Raw genomic sequence first — 17,331 nt, 5'->3', positions numbered from 1 at the left:
GAGGGAGTCAGGGAGGTGGCTGGATCAGCTTCCTGGGGGGTCAGGGCTGGGGGTCCCACTGCCCCTTTCAGACCATGGCAGAAGGAAGGGAACCTCAGAGACCCACCTAGTCTCTTGGCCAGGGGCTAGATTTCCAGATCGAAGGAGTCCCGGGGTGTGAGGGTCTGGGGGATGGAGGCCCTCGAGAGCCCCCCTGAGTGTGAAAGATCGCCCAGTCCAGGCAGCCCCGGGGAAGGACCATGTGAGGGCTGGTGGGGTTGGAGTTGGGCCTCAAAGGACCCAGAATCCTGGAATTCTTACAACCTGCTCATGATAGGATCTAGCATATATTTTATTTTATTTTAATCTTTTGTTCTTCTTACAAAAGTAACTTGAGCTTGAGCTGAAAAACATTACACAATGTTGTCAGTGAAAATCAGTTGGGGCTGGGCCCCAGGCAGAAGAAGTCACAGCCAAGTTCACTGAGCCATCAAGGACGCCGTGCCGGCAGTTGTCAGGGTTACGGAGCCTTGCTGGGCCCCACAGAGGACTCCTCCCCGCCCACTGTGGGACTGGGAGCAGGCCCCCCTGCCAACCTTCCGTCTTCTTTTCCTTCTGGAAGAGAATGGGGTGAGTCAGGAGGGTTCAGGGGGAAAGGGAGGGGTGAGGGTGTGGCACAGACCCGCATCCCTGAGCTCTCAGCCCACCAGGGGATGGTCTGGGCACCACCGACCGACTTAGAAGACTGCCAACTCCAGACATCCGCTCCCAAAGGCCACAGAGGCTGCTAAAGTCATTTCCAGGAAACTCTGGGCCAAATCTGGGCTGAGGACTAGGAAGCTGCTGCTATCCCCAGTGCCTGGCCAGGGATGGAGCAAGAGCGGGGGAAGGTGGGATGGCAGCTGAGGGGGTTGTGGACCTGCTGGAGTACCTGCAAGGGAGCCTTGGGGCAGAGAGACAGCCCCGGCTCTGCTCTCCATCTCTCCATCTGAGGAAGGGTGGCTTTTGTTCGAATTCTCACAATAGCGTGTATGGGGTAGAGCCTATCTGGCCGCAGAGCCTGGGCAGATGCCTAAGCTGAGGTCTCAGAGAGGGTGGACGAGACCCTGGAGCTGACCAGCCCGCTGAGTTGAGTGGGAAGACAGTCTCTGAGCCAGACGTCCCCCTTCACCCTCTGCAGGGATCAGCTGGTGGCCTCAGGGTAGTCACTTGGCCTCTCTGAATCCTGCTTCCCAACAGGTCATGGGGCAGCACCCTCCACCCGCTGGGCTGGCAGGAGGAAGCAGGTATACACATGGAGGCCCTGAACCAGAATTGGCCGGTAGAAGTGCTCACAGGGTATACTGCAGAGGGGCCTCCAGGTTCTGGGGAGATAGGGTCCCCAATTCCCTGATTACAGCTCCTATCCAACAGGGAATGGAGGGTGAGGGGTTCCTCAGGCCTGTAGCTGGGGTGTCCCCATCTCAGGAGCCTTAATGTCTCAACCTTGGGGAAGTAGTAGGCCCCCCACCCCTGACTTCAGAGCACTCACCACTGTTTCCATCAGTGAGGAGGGGTCCCTGGTACTGCCCAGCTACCTGACGGAAACCAGGACGCTTTGGTTTCCCTTTCCCGGGACTGGCTACCAAGCCGAGTGCCCTCACTGACTCCAAGGAGGACGCCCGTGCATAGGCAGCAGATAGGGCCAGCTGCTGTGGCTTTTTTCTCTAGCTTCTTAGAGCACAGCAGACCCTGTTTCTGGTTGGGAAGAAACCTCAGCTCATCTCCTTCCCACCTACTAGGCATCCCCTCCCCCAGGCATCCCTCAGATTCCCATGTTCCACTGTCACCGGCACCAAGCCTGGGGCTCCAAATAGACTTTGGCACAGACATATGCACACACAACCCCCGCCCCCGACACATAAATACAGAGATACATAAGAGCAGACAAAAGACAGCCCTAGCCAGTTGCTAAGTGGTTAGAGCATCGGCTTTCGGACTGGAGGGCCGTGGGTTCGATCCCCCGTCAAGTGCACATACCTCAGTTGCAGGCTCGATCCCTAGTCCGGGTCAGGGTGTGTGCAGGAGGCAACCAATCACTGTGTCTCTCTTACATCAATGTTTGTTTTTCTCTCTCTCCCCCTCCTACCTCCCTTCAATTCTCTAAAAATCAGTGGAAAGGGTGAGGATTAAAAATAAAAGAGCAGACAGAAAATAGGCCATGGACACACAAAGACACACACACAGACCTATCTTCCCAGGCAAATACATATGTAGACACAGAACCCTAGACACACATGCATGGAGGCTACAGACACGCAGAGATTGACTCAGATGTAACGTGGAGAGAGAGACTACATCAGACACGCTCGCAGCACAGGCAAACTCTTTCCAGAGCCAGCCTCGCCTGCCTGTGCCCTCGGCTGTGCAGGTGTCAGGGGACTTGCAGCCCAGTCTTGCTCAGTTTTGCTCGCTGGGACGAGGGCCTCACCTGTGTCCAGCTTCCTGCGTTTCTGCTCAGGCTCCTGGGGGGCTGCCTCGATGGCACGCTGGGCCTCGGGGTGGATCTTGAGGAGGGCCTTGGCCAGGGTGGTGGGGCCGGGCACGCCCAGAGACATGATGCAGTGCACTCCTTTGCGCTTGGCTGCAGCCACTTTGTCACTGTCTTTGGACGCTGTCAGCAGGACCAGCTTGGAGAACCTCCTGGGCTTCCTGGGAGCTGTAGGGACGACATCTGTGCCCGGCTCAGGGGACTGTGGGGACGGCTCCTGGCCAGCCTTCACGCTCTCGCCCTCCTGCTCGCTGGGCTCAGGCAGGGGCATTTTGGGACCAACCGCCTGTCCCCCAGGCCGCACTCAAGCTCCAGGAAACGGATTTCTCCTCCTTATTCCTGGCAAGGAACCTGGCAGACCTGGGGCTCTGTCCTAAGGGAGAAAGCAAACCCCCATCAGTGAAGCCTGGGCTCAAGGAGAATGGATCTGGGGCGCAGTTTGGGCAGATGGGGCACCAAGACGGGCAAGGACACGAATGGAGCTGGAGACGCCTGGGCCGGTGCTTCTGCTGGGCCAGTTCCTCTCTTTGCAGCAGTGAGCATGTCACCTCCTCCATCCAAACCTCCCCTCCCCACGTGTAAGTTGCTTTTACAATTAAGCCCCGACCTGTGGGGGAGGCTGTTGGGGATTAAGATACTGATAACTGAGTTACTACAAATCCAGGTGCCTGGGTGCTGAGCGTGAAGCGAAGTGTTTCATGGGGTTTTCCATTTAACCTTCCAGCCCCATGTGATGAAAGTCCGCCATTCTCACTGACCCAGGTTGCAGGTGAGGACACTGAGCCTGCCAGGGCGACCAGCACAGCCAGGGAGCGGCAGAGTGGGAGGCTAGCTGAGGGAGGTCTGAGCCCACCCCCCACGGCGCCCGGCACACCTTGTCCAGGGTGACAGTCACTGGTGCTCCTGAGCACCAAGCATCAGCGACCAGCACTGGGCACATGAGCTCAGGTCACTGACCTTCCCAGCGTTCCCAGCGCCCTTTCACCCTGACGCTCTGCAGACCACAGAGTTCCTGGACCTGAGAGGCGTGACCCTCTGGACTCGCTACTAGATCCTGTGCCCACCCCAGGCGGGAGGCCGGGGCCACCCAGCGCTCAGGAGGTGCCAGGGCCCCGTGAAGGCAGCGACCTTGTGCTGGAGCTGGTGCTGGCGCTGCCGCAGCGGGGCGGGGTCAGGCTGCGAAGCTGTCCGGAGGATCCGTGGTCACTGAGGGCTCCCTGGCTTCTGGCCTGGAGAAGCAGAAAGGACAGATTGCGGGGACCGGGCTGGTCTGAAAACCATGGTCCTGGGGCATAAGCATGGGGTGGCCTTTTTTTGTTTGTTTTGGGGGCAAGTAGGTGGTGAGCGGATGGCGGGTCTTCCCAGTGACAGCATTAGCCCAGAAATAATGCTGCAGCCTGGGGAGACATCTTGCCTGCCCTGCCCAGGACCAGGCTGCGGCAAAGCCCACACATGCCTATTTGCACCCTCGGTTCTCGCTGTCTCCTTCCTCCTGTGTCCTCACGTGGTCTTCCCTGTGTGTGCCCATATCCTAATATGTTCTTTTTTTAAAAAAAATATATTTTATTGATTTTTTACAGAGAGGAAGGGAGAGGGACAGAGAGCTAGAAACATCCATGAGAGAGAAACATCAACCAGCCACCTCCTGCACACCCCCCACCGGGGATGTGCCCGCAACCAATGTACATGCCCTTGACCGGAATCGAACCCGGGACCCCTCAGTCCGCAGACCGACGCTCTATCCACTGAGCCAAACCAGTTTTGGCAATATCCTAATATGTTCTTATAGAGACTCTGCTCAGATTGGATCAAAGCCAACCCAATATGACACCATTTAACCTTAATTACCTCTTGAAAGGCCCTATCTCTAACACAGTCACATTCTGAGGTCCTGAGGGTTAGAACTTCGACACATGGGTGTGGGGGCAGGCACAGTTCAGTCCGAAGCAGCACAGAACATGGTAAGTGCCTAATAAATCATAGCGTGTGGTAGCTCTATGTCCTGATCCCAGACTTCCATGCACATTCAAACCGAGAGCACGCTCCCGGAAGGCAGGAGCACGCAGGGCCTGCGCATGACACTAGGGGCGATTTGCTCAGTAAGGAGCCCTCACGCCAGCTGGATCTTCCCACAAATGCCACCACAGTTCCAAAAGCTCTGCCTGCCATCCAGGGGAGCCAGATAGGCTTATATGGATTTTTTCCCCCCTTTAGGTCATCATCCAAATTTTAAAAATATGAAAAATGCTTGTAGAAACCACCTTCATCCAAGATCTACCAATTTGAAAATATATTCCTGCACAATAAACAGCTCCTCTACTCAGCTGACACCACTCTTAATTTACCCAGATTTAGTTTTCTCACCAAAGGAAAGCAATGAGATAGATTATAGTGAAGTTATTTTTAAATTTTGAAGTATTTAATTGAAAAAGTAATATTGAATTCATTAAACAATAATAGTAAATCTGCATAATCCCACTCCCTATCACAATCTGCTTTCATTTCTGCACTGTTTTCTACGTACATTTTTTTCACAGCTACAAGCAGAGCCTTCAAATAATCGTATTTCTGTTTTCTTTCCATTTATTAGGGTAGAAACCACCCGCCTAGAGACCAGATGGAAAGACCCCTATAAAGTGCCAGAACACAATTTAATTTACCCTGTAATTGTAGAAAATTCGATTTAAACTTTAAGCAACAGTATTCTAGAAGGCCACAAGATAGCGATGTTGCTCCTTAAAATGAACCATTTTCCCAAGATGGACAAAAAAGGACACACGGGGTTAAAAAGGATATAAGAAGGTTTTAAAGTGTTTATATTTGGTTTACAAAAAAGCATTGTTAGAAAGGCCAGTGAACACATTTAGCAAAGATGATCTTTTCTAGGCTAAACAACTGTGCACTTTTCCAAAAAAAGACCAAGAACTTTGATCCCTGTCCTGTGTCTTTCTCTCTCATTCCACTTGTCTTTCCTTTTATTTATTCTCCATTCCAGGCATATTTATCATGTACTAATTTTATTTGACCCATTCATATCTTAGAAAGCAGGTGCTTTCTAGTCTGTTTTCAAAGAATTATATTAAAACTAGAGGCCCAGTGCACGAATTTGTGAACGGGGTGGGGCCCCTCTGGGTGGCCTGCGGGGACTGGGCCGAAACCCGCAGTCCAATGCTGCCTGCAGCTCCTACCTGCCACTCCCGCTCATCCTCATCCCAGTCCCACGGTGCCTGCTGCAGGCTCATGCCAAATCAGTCCCGATCAGGAGAGGCTTGCCCTGCTGCAGCAGCGCTCACCAGCCGTGAGACCTGTGTCTGGCGTCCTCCTGAGGTGAATGGCCTTCAGGATCAGGCCGAAACCGGCTCTCCGACATCCCCCGAGGGGGTCCCAGATTGCGAGAGGGCACAGGCCAGGCGGAGGGACCCCACCAGTGCACGATCAGGCTGGGGAAGGACCGCGGGAGGGCTCCAGGGCATGTCTGGCCCTGTCTCGCCCAGTCCCAATTGGGGCTGGCCAGCCGGGGAGGGACGTGGGAGGTTGGCCAGCTGGGGAGGTACCGCAGGAGGGCTCCAGGACATGTCCAGCCCACCTCGCTGAGTCCCAATTGGCTGGATTACAGCAGCAAGCTAACCTACCGGTTGGAGCACCTGCCCAATGGTGGTCAGTGCACGTCATAGTGACTGGTTGACCAGTCGACTGTCTGCCCCCTGGTGGTCAGTGCATGTCATAGCAAGCGGTTGAGTGGCCTTAGCATATCATTAGCATATTACACTTTGATTGGTTGAACAGTTGACTGGTCACCAGACGACCAGACACTTAGCATATTAGGCTTTTATTATATAGGCTACACTAAAGCTAACTAAGAAGTATTCATCAAAATGTTAGCAGTGGTGAGAATGAGGGATTTCATTTTTGCTCATTTTCTATTTTTTTATAATTCCCCCCAAATTGTAATGTGCATGAACTAATTTTACAATGGAAAAATATTTAAGCCCTGACTGGTTTGGCTCAGTGGATGGAGCATCCGCCTGCGGACTCAGGGGTCCCAGGTTTGATTCCGGTTGGGGGCATGTACCTTGGATGCGGGCACATCCCCAGTAGGGGGTGTGCGGGAGGCAGCTGATTGCTGTTTCTCTCTCATCTCATTGATGTTTCTAACTCTCTATCCCTCTCCCTTCCTCTCGGTAAAAATCAATAAAATATTTTTAAAAAGAAAAGAAAAATATTTAACATTTAAAAAATAAGATACACCTATTGAGATGGTAATTTTCCTTTTAGTCTACTACTTAGAAAAAAAGGTCTCCATTCCTATGCAACATAATGTCATATAAGAAAATGAAGATTAATATAAACAACTAGAATTTAAAATGAATAAAATTAAACTAAGAGAGAGAGGAAGAGAACACACACCCTGCCCCTCCAGCACTCCTGTCCGTGTCCAACATTAAAGTGACCTTCCCAGAGCCATGTTATTGGTCCTCAAGCTGAGATCTGAGCCAGGAACAAAAATCCTATGACATCAGCCCATTACTCCAGAATAATCTTCCTTCTAAATGTCACCATCATCCCCATTCTGCTCTGGGAAGACTGAGACTCCAGGACTTAAGTAAGTGGCTCTGGACAGCAGAGCTACCAGGAGCCAAAATGTGAACCCAGGCCTGGCTGGTCTGCCCTGAGCAGCTGTGGCTTAAAGTGAAAAATGCAGTTACAGAGGAAACTGCATCCTGGACTTCAGAGTAAGTCCTCAGGATATAACCCAAAGAATAGAATGCATACCCATAAGCCCACACTGATATAAATGGGGGAGAAAGGACAAATCCTTATGAAGAATTTCAAAAACACTTCCCCTTTAGGAGGTGAAGGTTAAATCCGACCCTTGATACAGGGGAAAGAATAGACTTTTCACAAATGTTGAATGTTGGGACAATTAGATGTCCAATACAAAGGAATGACGATGGACCCCTCCTCGTAGCATATACAAAAATTAACTCTAAATAGATCATAAAAGCTAGTTATGAAACTCTTTTTAAAAAAGATAGCAGTAAGTCTTCATGAACTTGGATTGGCAGCTTTTTTCAATATGACACCTAAAAGTACAGGCAACCAAATAAGAAACAGATAAATTGAAGAAAATTTAAAACTTTTGTGAGTCAAAGGATACTGTCAAGAAAGTTAAAAGAGGAGGAACCAAGATGGCGCCATAGGTTAAACACCTAACCTGCAGCCGGGCACAACAATTTCAAAAATACAACTAGAGGTCAGAACGGACATCGTCCAGAAACACAGGAAAGTTGGTGGACTGAAATGCCCACAGCTGGGGGGAAGGAGAAGGCCACGGGGACAGTCGGGGAAGCCGTAAAAGCCTAAGGTATGGAGAAACGGGCGGAGACACGAGCACACGCGCCTGCGGGGAGGATGGAACCGGAGAGGAAGGGGCGGCTGATGACCTGGCCGGCGTTCACTGGCAGGAAGGAGATAAAGGCTCCGGAGTGCGCTGAGCGCCGGCTCCGATTGCACTGAACCCCATTCCGGGCGAAACCCTGGGAAACTCACTCACTTTCGCAACTCCACCGCCCCCGCAGGCCGCCCAGCCCGGGACGCTGGGGACGCCGCCGCAGCGGCAGCGCCCGGAGCCCAGCGGCCTCCCAGCACCCGTCCCCGCCGCGCAGCCCCCGCGCGCCTGGTGCCGCGGGCCGCGCGCCCCGCACACCGGACGGAGGCCCAGGCGCCCTCTCCGTGCACCTCCCGGCGGCGCTAGACTTCAGTAGAGTTGACTGAATTCAAGGGATTAAGAAGTACAAATTGGGGGGACGCCGCGGCGGCGACGCCCGGAACGCGGCGATGGCGGTGCCTGGAGCTCGGCGGCCGCCCAGCGCCCGTCCCCGCCGCGCGGCCCTCGCGCGCCTGGTTCCGCGGGACGCGCGCACCGCGCACCGGACGGAGGCCCGGGCGCCCTTTCCGTGCACCTCCCGGCGGCGCTAGACTTCAGTAGAGTTGACTGAAATGAAGGGATTAAGAAGTACAAATTGGGAAGTTTGAAAAAGATGGCGGCGGAGGTTAAAGGCTGTTCTGTTGCCTCGCACCCAGCGAAATCGAAGGGGATGAGGTGTGGAGGCGCGTGGGTCTGGCTGGTGACGGGGGAAAGGGGCTTTTGTTCCAAACCTAGGGGAGATTAGCTCTCCATCACCCTGAAATCCATGTTCTGGCGAACCGCGGGAGACCCAGATGCCTGCGGGGAGAGGCGGGACTCTTGCGGAGGTGCGCCCAGCAATCAGTGTTTGCTGCGCTGGAGTGCGGAACGAGGGGACTTAGATACGTGGAAGGCAGAAGGACCAGACTCACAGCCATCGCGGCTCGCCGCACCATGGCCTGTTGGTGCCCTGAGACCCCGCCCCGCCCTGGGACCCGCCCCGCACGTTTTGAAGACCTGCCCCGCAAGTCTTGCAGGCACACCTGCGCCCCAAGCAACGGCTTATGCATGTGGGTGGCCTGCCCTCTGGCAGCGGACCAGATGAACTGCTGTTCTAGTCGGACTGCTCCAGGGCCACTCAGACAGGAGGAAGAAACTACAGTTTTTGCTGTAATCCTTGCTGAGTGCCTAAGGCAGTAGCTGATCTACACCCCATTGGAGACCCAGAAACGAGGGCATCTAGTGGTCTGTGGGAGATGACACCAGATTTCAACCACGTGCAAAGGGACACATTCAACAGGAATATTCAGTGAGCGCCAAAGCTTTGCTGCACCAAGACCCGGCCCATAAACGTGTCTCCTGCACAGCAACTCTTCCTTTATAGACAAAGAGAGCCCCCCCAGTGACACCAACAACAATCAAGACTTAACTATACAAAGGAGGACCAAGATGGAGGCATAGGGCGGAAGCCTGATTGTTGTCTACCACAACAACTTTGAGACTACGACAAGAGAGCAGAGCAGACACCATCCAAGACCACCATAGGGCTGGCTGAGTAGAGGCTCCACAACTAGAATAAAAGAGGGGTATGTGGGATGATGCTGATGCCGGTGACCCAAAGACCACACTTTAAGAACTACGGCTCAGGCGACACAAAAGAACTATGGCTCAGGCGATACAACAGCGGCCTGGAACGTGCTCGGCGCAGTTCCCCCGGCGGTCTCCGGCTGAGGGGACGGCTCCACTGGCAGCCAAGCACGGACAGACGAGCCCCTATGAGACATGGGGTGGGAGACTCCGCGCTTGCTGACCTCTGAGTCCGTCAAGAATCTCAACGCCCCGGAAGCGGCCAGGTGCGCATGCTCGGCGACCGGCCACCGATGCAGACCCAAGGGCCGACGCAGCGACACCAGACCGGCCCACCGCCATGCACCGGGCGCACCGGAGCTTCGCCGAGCCGCCACCCGACGAGTTCTGCAGCAGCCATACTGGAGCTCTGGAAGGATGGCCAGGGGAATTGCTGAGGGGGGATTGACCGGCAGGAATTGGGATCGGGAAGACGGGGCCCCGCTGAGACCCGGGTGCGGGCGGGGTTGCGCGCCTCTGGGCTAGGGTGTGGTCACACGCCTCTGGGTATAAGTGAGGCCTCACGTCCCTGGGTCTAGGTGAGGCCACATGCCCCTGGGTCCAGGTGAGGCCGGACTCCGGGTCCGGGTGAGGCCATGTGCCCCTGGACCCGGATGACGCTGGATCCCATGCCCGGGCGAGGCCAAGCGCCCCTGGGTCTGGGAGAGCCCACACAACCCTGGGTCCAGGCGAGACCATGTGTCCCTGGATCCGGGTGAGACCTCGTGCACCTAGGCCTGGGTGAGGTCACGTGCCCCGGGGTCTGAGAGGCCAAGCGTCCCTGGGTCCGGGTGCGACCATGTGTCCCTGGAGCCGGATGAGGCCTCGTGCACCTAGGCCCGGGTGAGGCCACGTGCCCCTGGGTCTGGGAGAGGCCAAGCGTCCCTGGGTCCGGGTGAGACCATGTATCCCTGGATCCGGGTGAGGCCTCGTGCACCTAGGCCCGGGTGAGCCCAAGTGGCCCTGGGTCTGGAAGAGGCCAAGCGTCCCTGGGTCCGGGTGAGACCATGTGTCCCTGGATCCGGGTGAGGCCTCGTGCACCTAGGCCCGGGTGAGGCCACGTGCCCCTGGGTCTGGGAGAGGCCAAGCGTCCCTGGGTCCGGGTGAGACCATGCGTCCCTGGATCCGGATGAGGCCTCGTGCACCTAGGCCCGGGTGAGCCCAAGTGGCCCTGGGTCTGGGAGAGGCCAAGCGTCCCTGGGTCCGGGTGAGACCAAGTGTCCCAGGATCCGGGTGAGGCCTCGTGCACCTAGGCCCGGGTGAGCCCAAGTGGCCCTGGGTCTGGGAGAGGCCAAGCGTCCCTGGGTCCGGGTGAGACCATGTGTCCCTGGAGCCGGATGAGGCCTCGTGCACCTAGGCCCGGGTGAGCCCAAGTGGCCCTGGGTCTGGGAGAGGCCAAGCGTCCCTGGGTCCGGGTGAGACCATGTGTCCCTGGATCCGGGTGAGGCCTCGTGCACCTAGGCCCGGGTGAGCCCAAGTGGCCCTGGGTCTGGGAGAGGCCAAGCGTCCCTGGGTCCGGGTGAGACCATGTGTCCCAGGATCCGGGTGAGGCCTCGTGCACCTAGGCCCGGGTGAGCCCAAGTGGCCCTGGGTCTGGGAGAGGCCAAGCGTCCCTGGGTCCGGGTGAGACCATGCGTCCCTGGATCCGGGTGAGGCCTCGTGCACCTAGGCCCGGGTGAGCCCAAGTGGCCCTGGGTCTGGGAGAGGCCAAGCGTCCCTGGGTCCGGGTGAGACCATGTGTCCCTGGATCCGGGTGAGGCCTCGTGCACCTAGGCCCGGGTGAGGCCACGTGCCCCTGGGTCTGGGAGAGGCCAAGCGTCCCTGGGTCCGGGTGAGACCATGTGTCCCTGGATCCGGGTGAGGCCTCGTGCACCTAGGCCCGGGTGAGCCCAAGTGGCCCTGGGTCTGGGAGAGGCCAAGCGTCCCTGGGTCCGGGTGAGGCCATGCGCCCCTGGATCCATCCGGGTGAGGCTGGGTCCCAGGCCCGGGTGAGACCACGCGCCCCTTGGGTATGGGTGAGGCCACGTGCCCCTTAATCCGGGTGACGCCGTGCCCCTGGGTTCGGCCGAGTCCAAACCAGAGGGAGTCGGACCTCCATTACCACCATTTGTCCACCATCCAGAGCTGAGGGGTCAGTGCTGACATGTACACATAAGGAACTGGTGGACATTGAAATTGGGTCTCTAAAGAACTGTTGGTCCAGGGGGAAGCTCGCTACAGATTGATTCATTTGCCTGTCAGCATAACTATTATTGCTCGTCTCACATTCAGTTCTTATTAGTATATATCTAGTGACATATGATCTCGCTCATCTAGGGGAAATGATGAACAACATAAACTGAGGAACAAGAACAGAACCAGAAGCAAGGAGGCATCGATCGGACTATCGGGCCTCAGAGGGAGGATAGGGGAGGGTAGGGGGAGGGTGGGGGGAGGAGGAGAATTCAACCAAAGGACTTGTATGCATGCATATAAGCCTATCCAATGGTTAAGTTCAACAGGGGATTGGGGCATGCGTGGGGAGAGGGGTGGGATGGGAATGGGGGGATGAGGACAAATATGTGACACCTTAATCAATAAAGAAATTAAAAAAAAAAAAAAGAAAAAAAAAAGAAAATCAACGTTAGCTAAAACTTCACTCCACCATTAGATGGACCAACTCACCCCCCCCCTCGCCCCTTCCTACCCCCGCTACCACAGAGAAAACAAAATTCTACGAGCATGGGCCCTTTACCAGTGGTAGTTTACAGAGCAGAGCACACTATCTCAGAAGATGGACTGGGCTAGAAGAGAGGGAAATGAAGGCACTGAACTTGGTATCTTGTCAGAAACTCACCAATCAAATAAGCAATCCCTTGAGAAAGTAAGTGAGGTATGGGAAACAATCTAAGGTTGATAATCCATTTTAGTGAATCTCCTATTGGCTGCTCATTGAAATTACCTGAGGAGTTTTACAAAATACTTATGCCTGGGTCCCTTCTCCAGAGACTGATTTAATTGGCATTGGTCTTCAAAATAATAACTTCTTTCCACCTATTTCTAGGTTTAAGGTGAAAATCTGTAACAGTGGGTTTTTGTGAACCAAATTTAGTATTACAAATAAATACAATTTATACCTTTAAAAAAAAAAAAAGAAAGTTAAAAGAGCCCTGACCGGTTTGGCTCAGTGGATAGAGCGTCAGCCTGCGGACTGAAGGGTCCCGGATTCGATTCTGGTCAAGGGCATGTACCTTGGTTGCGAGCACATCCCCAGTAGGGGGTGTGCAGGAGGCAGCTGATTAATGTCTCTCTCTCATCAATGTTTCTAACTCTCTATCCTTCTCCCTTCCTCTCTGTAAAAAATCAATAATAAAAAAAAAAAGACCACACAGGGATTTTATTTAAAAAAAAAAAAAAAAAAAAAGGAAGTTAAAAGAGCCCTGGCCAGTGTAGTTCAGCTGCTTGGGCGTTCTCCTGTGCACCAGGAGATTCCCAGTCAAAGGCACATCCCGAAGTTTCAGGGGTTGTGCAGGAGGCAGGTGATCAATGTTGTGCTCTCACATCGATGTTTCTCTCTCTCTCCCTCTCCCTTCCTTTCTCTCTAAAAAAATCAATAAACTTGCCAAAACCGGTTTGGCTCAGTGGATAGAGCGTCGACCTGTGGACTGAAAGGTCCCAGGTTTGATTCCAGTCAAGGGCATGTACCTTGGTTTCGGGCACATCCCCAATAGGAGGTGTGCAGGAGGCAGCTGATTGATGTTTCTCTCTCATCGATGTTTCTAACTTTCTATCCCTCTCCCTTCCTCTCTGTAAAAAATCAATAAAATATATTTTTTAAAAAATCAATAAACTATTTTATTTTTATTTAAAAATTTTTTTTGGTTAATCCTCACCTGAGGATATTTTTTCCATTGATTTTTAGAGAATGGAAGGGGGGGAAGGGGGAGGGACAGAGAAGGAGGGAGGAAGAGAGAGAGAGAGAGCAATGTGAAAGAGACACATTAACTGGTTGCCTCCCACATGTGCCCCAACCAGGGCTGGGGATGGATCAAATCTGCAATCCAGGTATGCGCCCTTGACCGGGAATTGAACCCATGACCCTTCGGTCTGCAGGTCAACCTTCTAACCACTGATCAACACCAGGGGCGGGGGGGCGGGGAGGAAAATCAATAAATTATTTTTTTTGAAAGAAAGTTAAAAGATAACATATAGAATGAGAGAAAAATTTTGCAAATTACATATTTGATAAGGGTCTTGTATGTGGAATTTATAAAGAACTCTAACTCTGAAATAAAAAGGCAACCCAATTTAATAATGGGCAAAGGCTCTGAATTGGCCTTTCTGCAAAGAAGATATACAAATGGTTAGTAAGCACACGAAATGTTCCACATCATCAGTCATAAGGGAAATGCAGAACAAAACCACAATGAGATATACTTACCACCACTAGGATGCACATCAGCCTCTTTTCCGGATTCATCCCCACCCTTCTAGAAATTTATTTTCTAGGTGTAAAGGGAAGGGTTGAGAGGCAGATACTTTAAGCCAAATGCGTATGTTTTGAAAATTAAATTTTTACTCAGTACAGGTTCAAGAAATAAACAGAATTTTAAAAAGTGAAGTAGAAATGAATGAAAAAGATCAAAAAGCTTAACAGTTACCTTACTTGGCTCGGTTTACACCCTTCCCCTAATTGTGTAACCTGGTGGTTTTAGATTGCTGTGGCCTCCAGACACCCCCTTATCCCAACCAGCTGTCATGACGTTGGTCTGCACAACGGAACCCCAGAAGTGTAAAGATGACCCGGTGTAAGGCCCAATTCACACAGTGTTAAGAACTGGCAGGAGCCTGAGATATCATCAGGTCTTTGGGAGGCAGTATAATGGCCCCCAGCAATGTCCAGGTCCCAACCCCTGGAACCTGTGAATGTGTTACCTTACATGGCAAAGAAGAATTAAGTTTTCAGATGGAATTAAGGTTACTAAAGTAGATTAGCTTGGATTATCCAGGTGGGGCTAATCACAAGGACCCTAAAAAGCCAAAGAGGGCCGAAACCGGTTTGGCTCAGTGGACAGAGCGTCGGTCTGCGGACTGAAGGGTCCCAGGTTCGATTCCGGTCAAGGGCATGTACATTGGTTGTGGGCACATCCCCAGTGGGGGGTGTGCAGGAGGCAGCTGGTCGATGTATCTCTCTCATCGATGTTTCTAGCTCTCTATCCCTCTCCCTTTCTCTCTGTGAAAAATCAATAAAATATATTTAAAAAAAAAAATAATAAAGCCAAAGAGGGAAGCAGAAGAGAGTCAGAGAAAGATGTGCTGATAGAAACAGGGTCAGAGAAATTCGACATTACTGGCTGTAAAGATGGAGGGAGGGGGCCGTGAGCCAAGGAATGCTGGAGGCCTCTAGAAACTGGAAAAGACAAAGAAATAGATGGTCTCTTCTAGAGTCCTCAGGAAGTAATACAGCTCTGCGCACACGCCTTGATTTGAAACCACTGAGACGTGTATCAGACTTCTGAACTCCAGAACTGTAAGATTGTTACAAAGCTATGTTGTTTTCAGCCACTAAATCTGTGCTAATTTGTTACTGAAGCAATAGGAAACTAATGGGAGGTCCAATCCCTTACGGGTGAGATTCTGAAAGCTGGGAGCCCTGCCTGGTGGCTGATGGTGGATCAGCTGAATTACCTGCATGTATATGAAAGAGAAATACCATCAATGTCCACCGACACCTCTCTGGGCTGGTTACACCTGTGTAATGGGAACACTGGTGAATTTAGCAGGGCTTCTTAAAAATAGATGGGGGATTCCCTAGCCCAGTGGTCGGCAAACTCATGAGTCAACAGAGCCAAATATCAACAGTACAACGATGGACATTTCTTTTGAGAGCCCAATTTTTTAAACTTAAACTTCTTCTAACGCCACTTCTTCAAAATAGACTCGCCCAGGCCGTGGTATTTTGTGGAAGAGCCACAGTCAAGGGGCCAGAGAGCTGCATGTGGCTCGGGAGCCGCAGTTTGCCGACCACTGCCCTAGCCAGTTTTGCCCAGTGGATAGAGCGTAGGCCTGAGGACTGAAGGGTCCCAGGTGCGATTCTGGCTAAGGGCACATGCCTGGGTTGTGGGCTCCATCCCCAGTAGGGGGTGTGCAGGAACCAGCCAATCAATGATTCTCTCTCATCATTGATGTTTCTATCTCTCTCCCTCTTCCTTCCTCTCAGAAATCAATAAAGAAATATATATATTTTTTAAAATAGATAGGGAAAGGGTGAAGTGGTTGTTTTTTTAAAAAAGTTCCCAGTGAAACTGACAGCTGCCCCCACCTCCCACAATCACTGCCCTATGTGCTTCATGGAGGGCTGTGACTGGATCACCGGTGGGATGACCGGCCAACTTAGCTGTGCTGGTACAGATCCTCACAGGGAGGTTTTCAAAGCAGCAATGACCCCAAAATGGTCCAAGAACTGCTACTCTATAGTTTGCAGGGAAGAGCTTCCCCAAAGTGGGAATTTCCTGTCATAGCCCTTCCTTTCCCCTAATCACCATGGCTCGGAGTATCAGTTACTGTTATTCCTCCTTCCCCATTGTAATTTGACATCAGACCTGTCTCTGCTGCGCCCCCATGGCCCCTGCTCCTGTCCTCTCCCATCGTGTCCCTCGCTTCCTGGCCGAGCCTCTGAGTGTTCCCCCGTCCCAGGACCTCACACTTTCGGACCCTGCCATCCCTGCGGGGACTTCTAGCGCCACGCGGGTGGGACGGGATGAGGATGGGTGCAGGGAGGGAAGCAGTACTGGGTGGGGTCAAGGAAAGCAGGCTAATGTGGGGCTCCCAGATTTAGGGTGTCTACCTGGGCTCAGTCCCGGGGTCGGTGGGGTTGGGGGAAGGAGTGAGGGAAAAGGAGGTGACTCGCTGATGAAGGACACGGAGGTGGCCTGAGCGCTGGGATGCAGAGCCGGGGAACCCCCAGGATCGGCAGTCCTTGGGAACTCAGCAAGACCCCCGTGGGGGAGGGGGGCATCCACGCCCTGGGACCCGGGACCCGGGACCCCGCCCGCTGGGGCCCGTCCTTACCAGGCACCGGCCGGTGTGTGGGTGCCGGGACCCGCCCTCTCCCGGGACCGAGCAGCTGCAGGCCCCTCCGCTGCTGTGCCCGGCGCCCCCGCCTCGGCAGCGGCCGTCACCTCAGGCTGGGGTCACGGCACAGGCATGCGCAGTCGTGCCGCGGGGCCCCGTTCCGCGGGGAAACTCCGCTTTCCCAGGTCTTCCCCGAGCGGCGCCCGACCAGCGCCGCCTGGCCAATCGGCGCGCGGGGCGGGGCGTCGGCGCCGCGAGGCCTGGGTTCGGGTCCGCGGTCGGACTCGCACTCACAGCACCGGGCGGGCGGGCTTAACCGAGACCCCGGGCCTCCCCCAGCCTGGGACCCCGGACCCCGGCGGAGGACGCGGGGGCGCTTTTTTAAAGGCCTCGTTACTCCAGTCTCTCTCCTTTCGGCGCATTGAAGCCACCGGCTCCGCCCAGCGCGGCATCCCGGACCGCGCAGCCCCCTCGGGTTGGTCCCTCCCTCGCCCGTGCGCCCCGCTCTCGCCCTTGGGTCCGGCCCCGCTCAGGGCCAAGCCCTCGCACGTTGGTCTCTCCCTCACCACCAGTCACTCCTTTGTCCGTCGGTCCGGCACTAACCGATAGGTACGGCCCTCACCCATCCGCCCAGCCCTCGCCCATTGGTCCCGACCCCGCCACAGCCCTCGCACAGCCCTGCACACTTGTCATTCTCCGAACCACCCCGTGCGGGGGGACGGGCATTGCTCGGTGC

The 17,331-nt window shown here is 54.1% G+C and overlaps 1 protein-coding gene across 5 annotated transcripts; it reads right to left on the bottom strand.

The window, feature by feature from the left end:
• Positions 1 to 317: 317 nt before the first annotated feature.
• FLYWCH2 (FLYWCH family member 2) lies at positions 318 to 16,739 on the bottom strand. Of its 5 annotated transcripts, XM_054714229.1 has the most exons (5): positions 16,593 to 16,739; positions 15,210 to 15,272; positions 3,638 to 3,738; positions 2,450 to 2,882; positions 318 to 594 (listed from the first exon to the last, which is right to left on the bottom strand). In XM_054714229.1, exons 4-5 carry the CDS (start codon positions 2,778 to 2,780, stop codon positions 500 to 502), a joined length of 426 nt encoding a protein of 141 aa, XP_054570204.1. In that variant the 5' UTR covers positions 2,781 to 2,882; positions 3,638 to 3,738; positions 15,210 to 15,272; positions 16,593 to 16,739; the 3' UTR covers positions 318 to 499. The 5 variants fall into 5 exon arrangements, with proteins under 5 accessions (XP_054570204.1, XP_028001513.1, XP_054570206.1 ...); XM_028145712.2 differs by lacking the exon at positions 15,210 to 15,272; XM_054714231.1 differs by lacking the exons at positions 15,210 to 15,272; positions 16,593 to 16,739 and adding an exon at positions 6,917 to 6,932.
• Between the last annotated feature and the right edge of the window lie 592 nt (positions 16,740 to 17,331).

The sequence above is a fragment of the Eptesicus fuscus genome, chromosome 4 (assembly GCF_027574615.1).
Source record: "Eptesicus fuscus isolate TK198812 chromosome 4, DD_ASM_mEF_20220401, whole genome shotgun sequence".
Lineage (NCBI taxonomy): Eukaryota > Metazoa > Chordata > Mammalia > Chiroptera > Vespertilionidae > Eptesicus > Eptesicus fuscus.
The sequence above is the reverse complement of the archived record's forward strand: the minus strand, read 5'-3'. Positions and strand labels throughout refer to the sequence as shown.

Excerpts from the sequence above, each read along its gene's own strand:
- FLYWCH2 (XM_054714229.1), bottom strand. The coding sequence starts at position 2,780 with ATGCCCCTGCCTGAGCCCAGCGAGCAGGAGGGCGAGAGCGTGAAGGCT. Across the intron at positions 595-2,449 it reads ACGCAGGAAGCTGGACACAG|AAGGAAAAGAAGACGGAAGG; the intron begins GTGAGGCCCTCG and ends ATTCTCTTCCAG.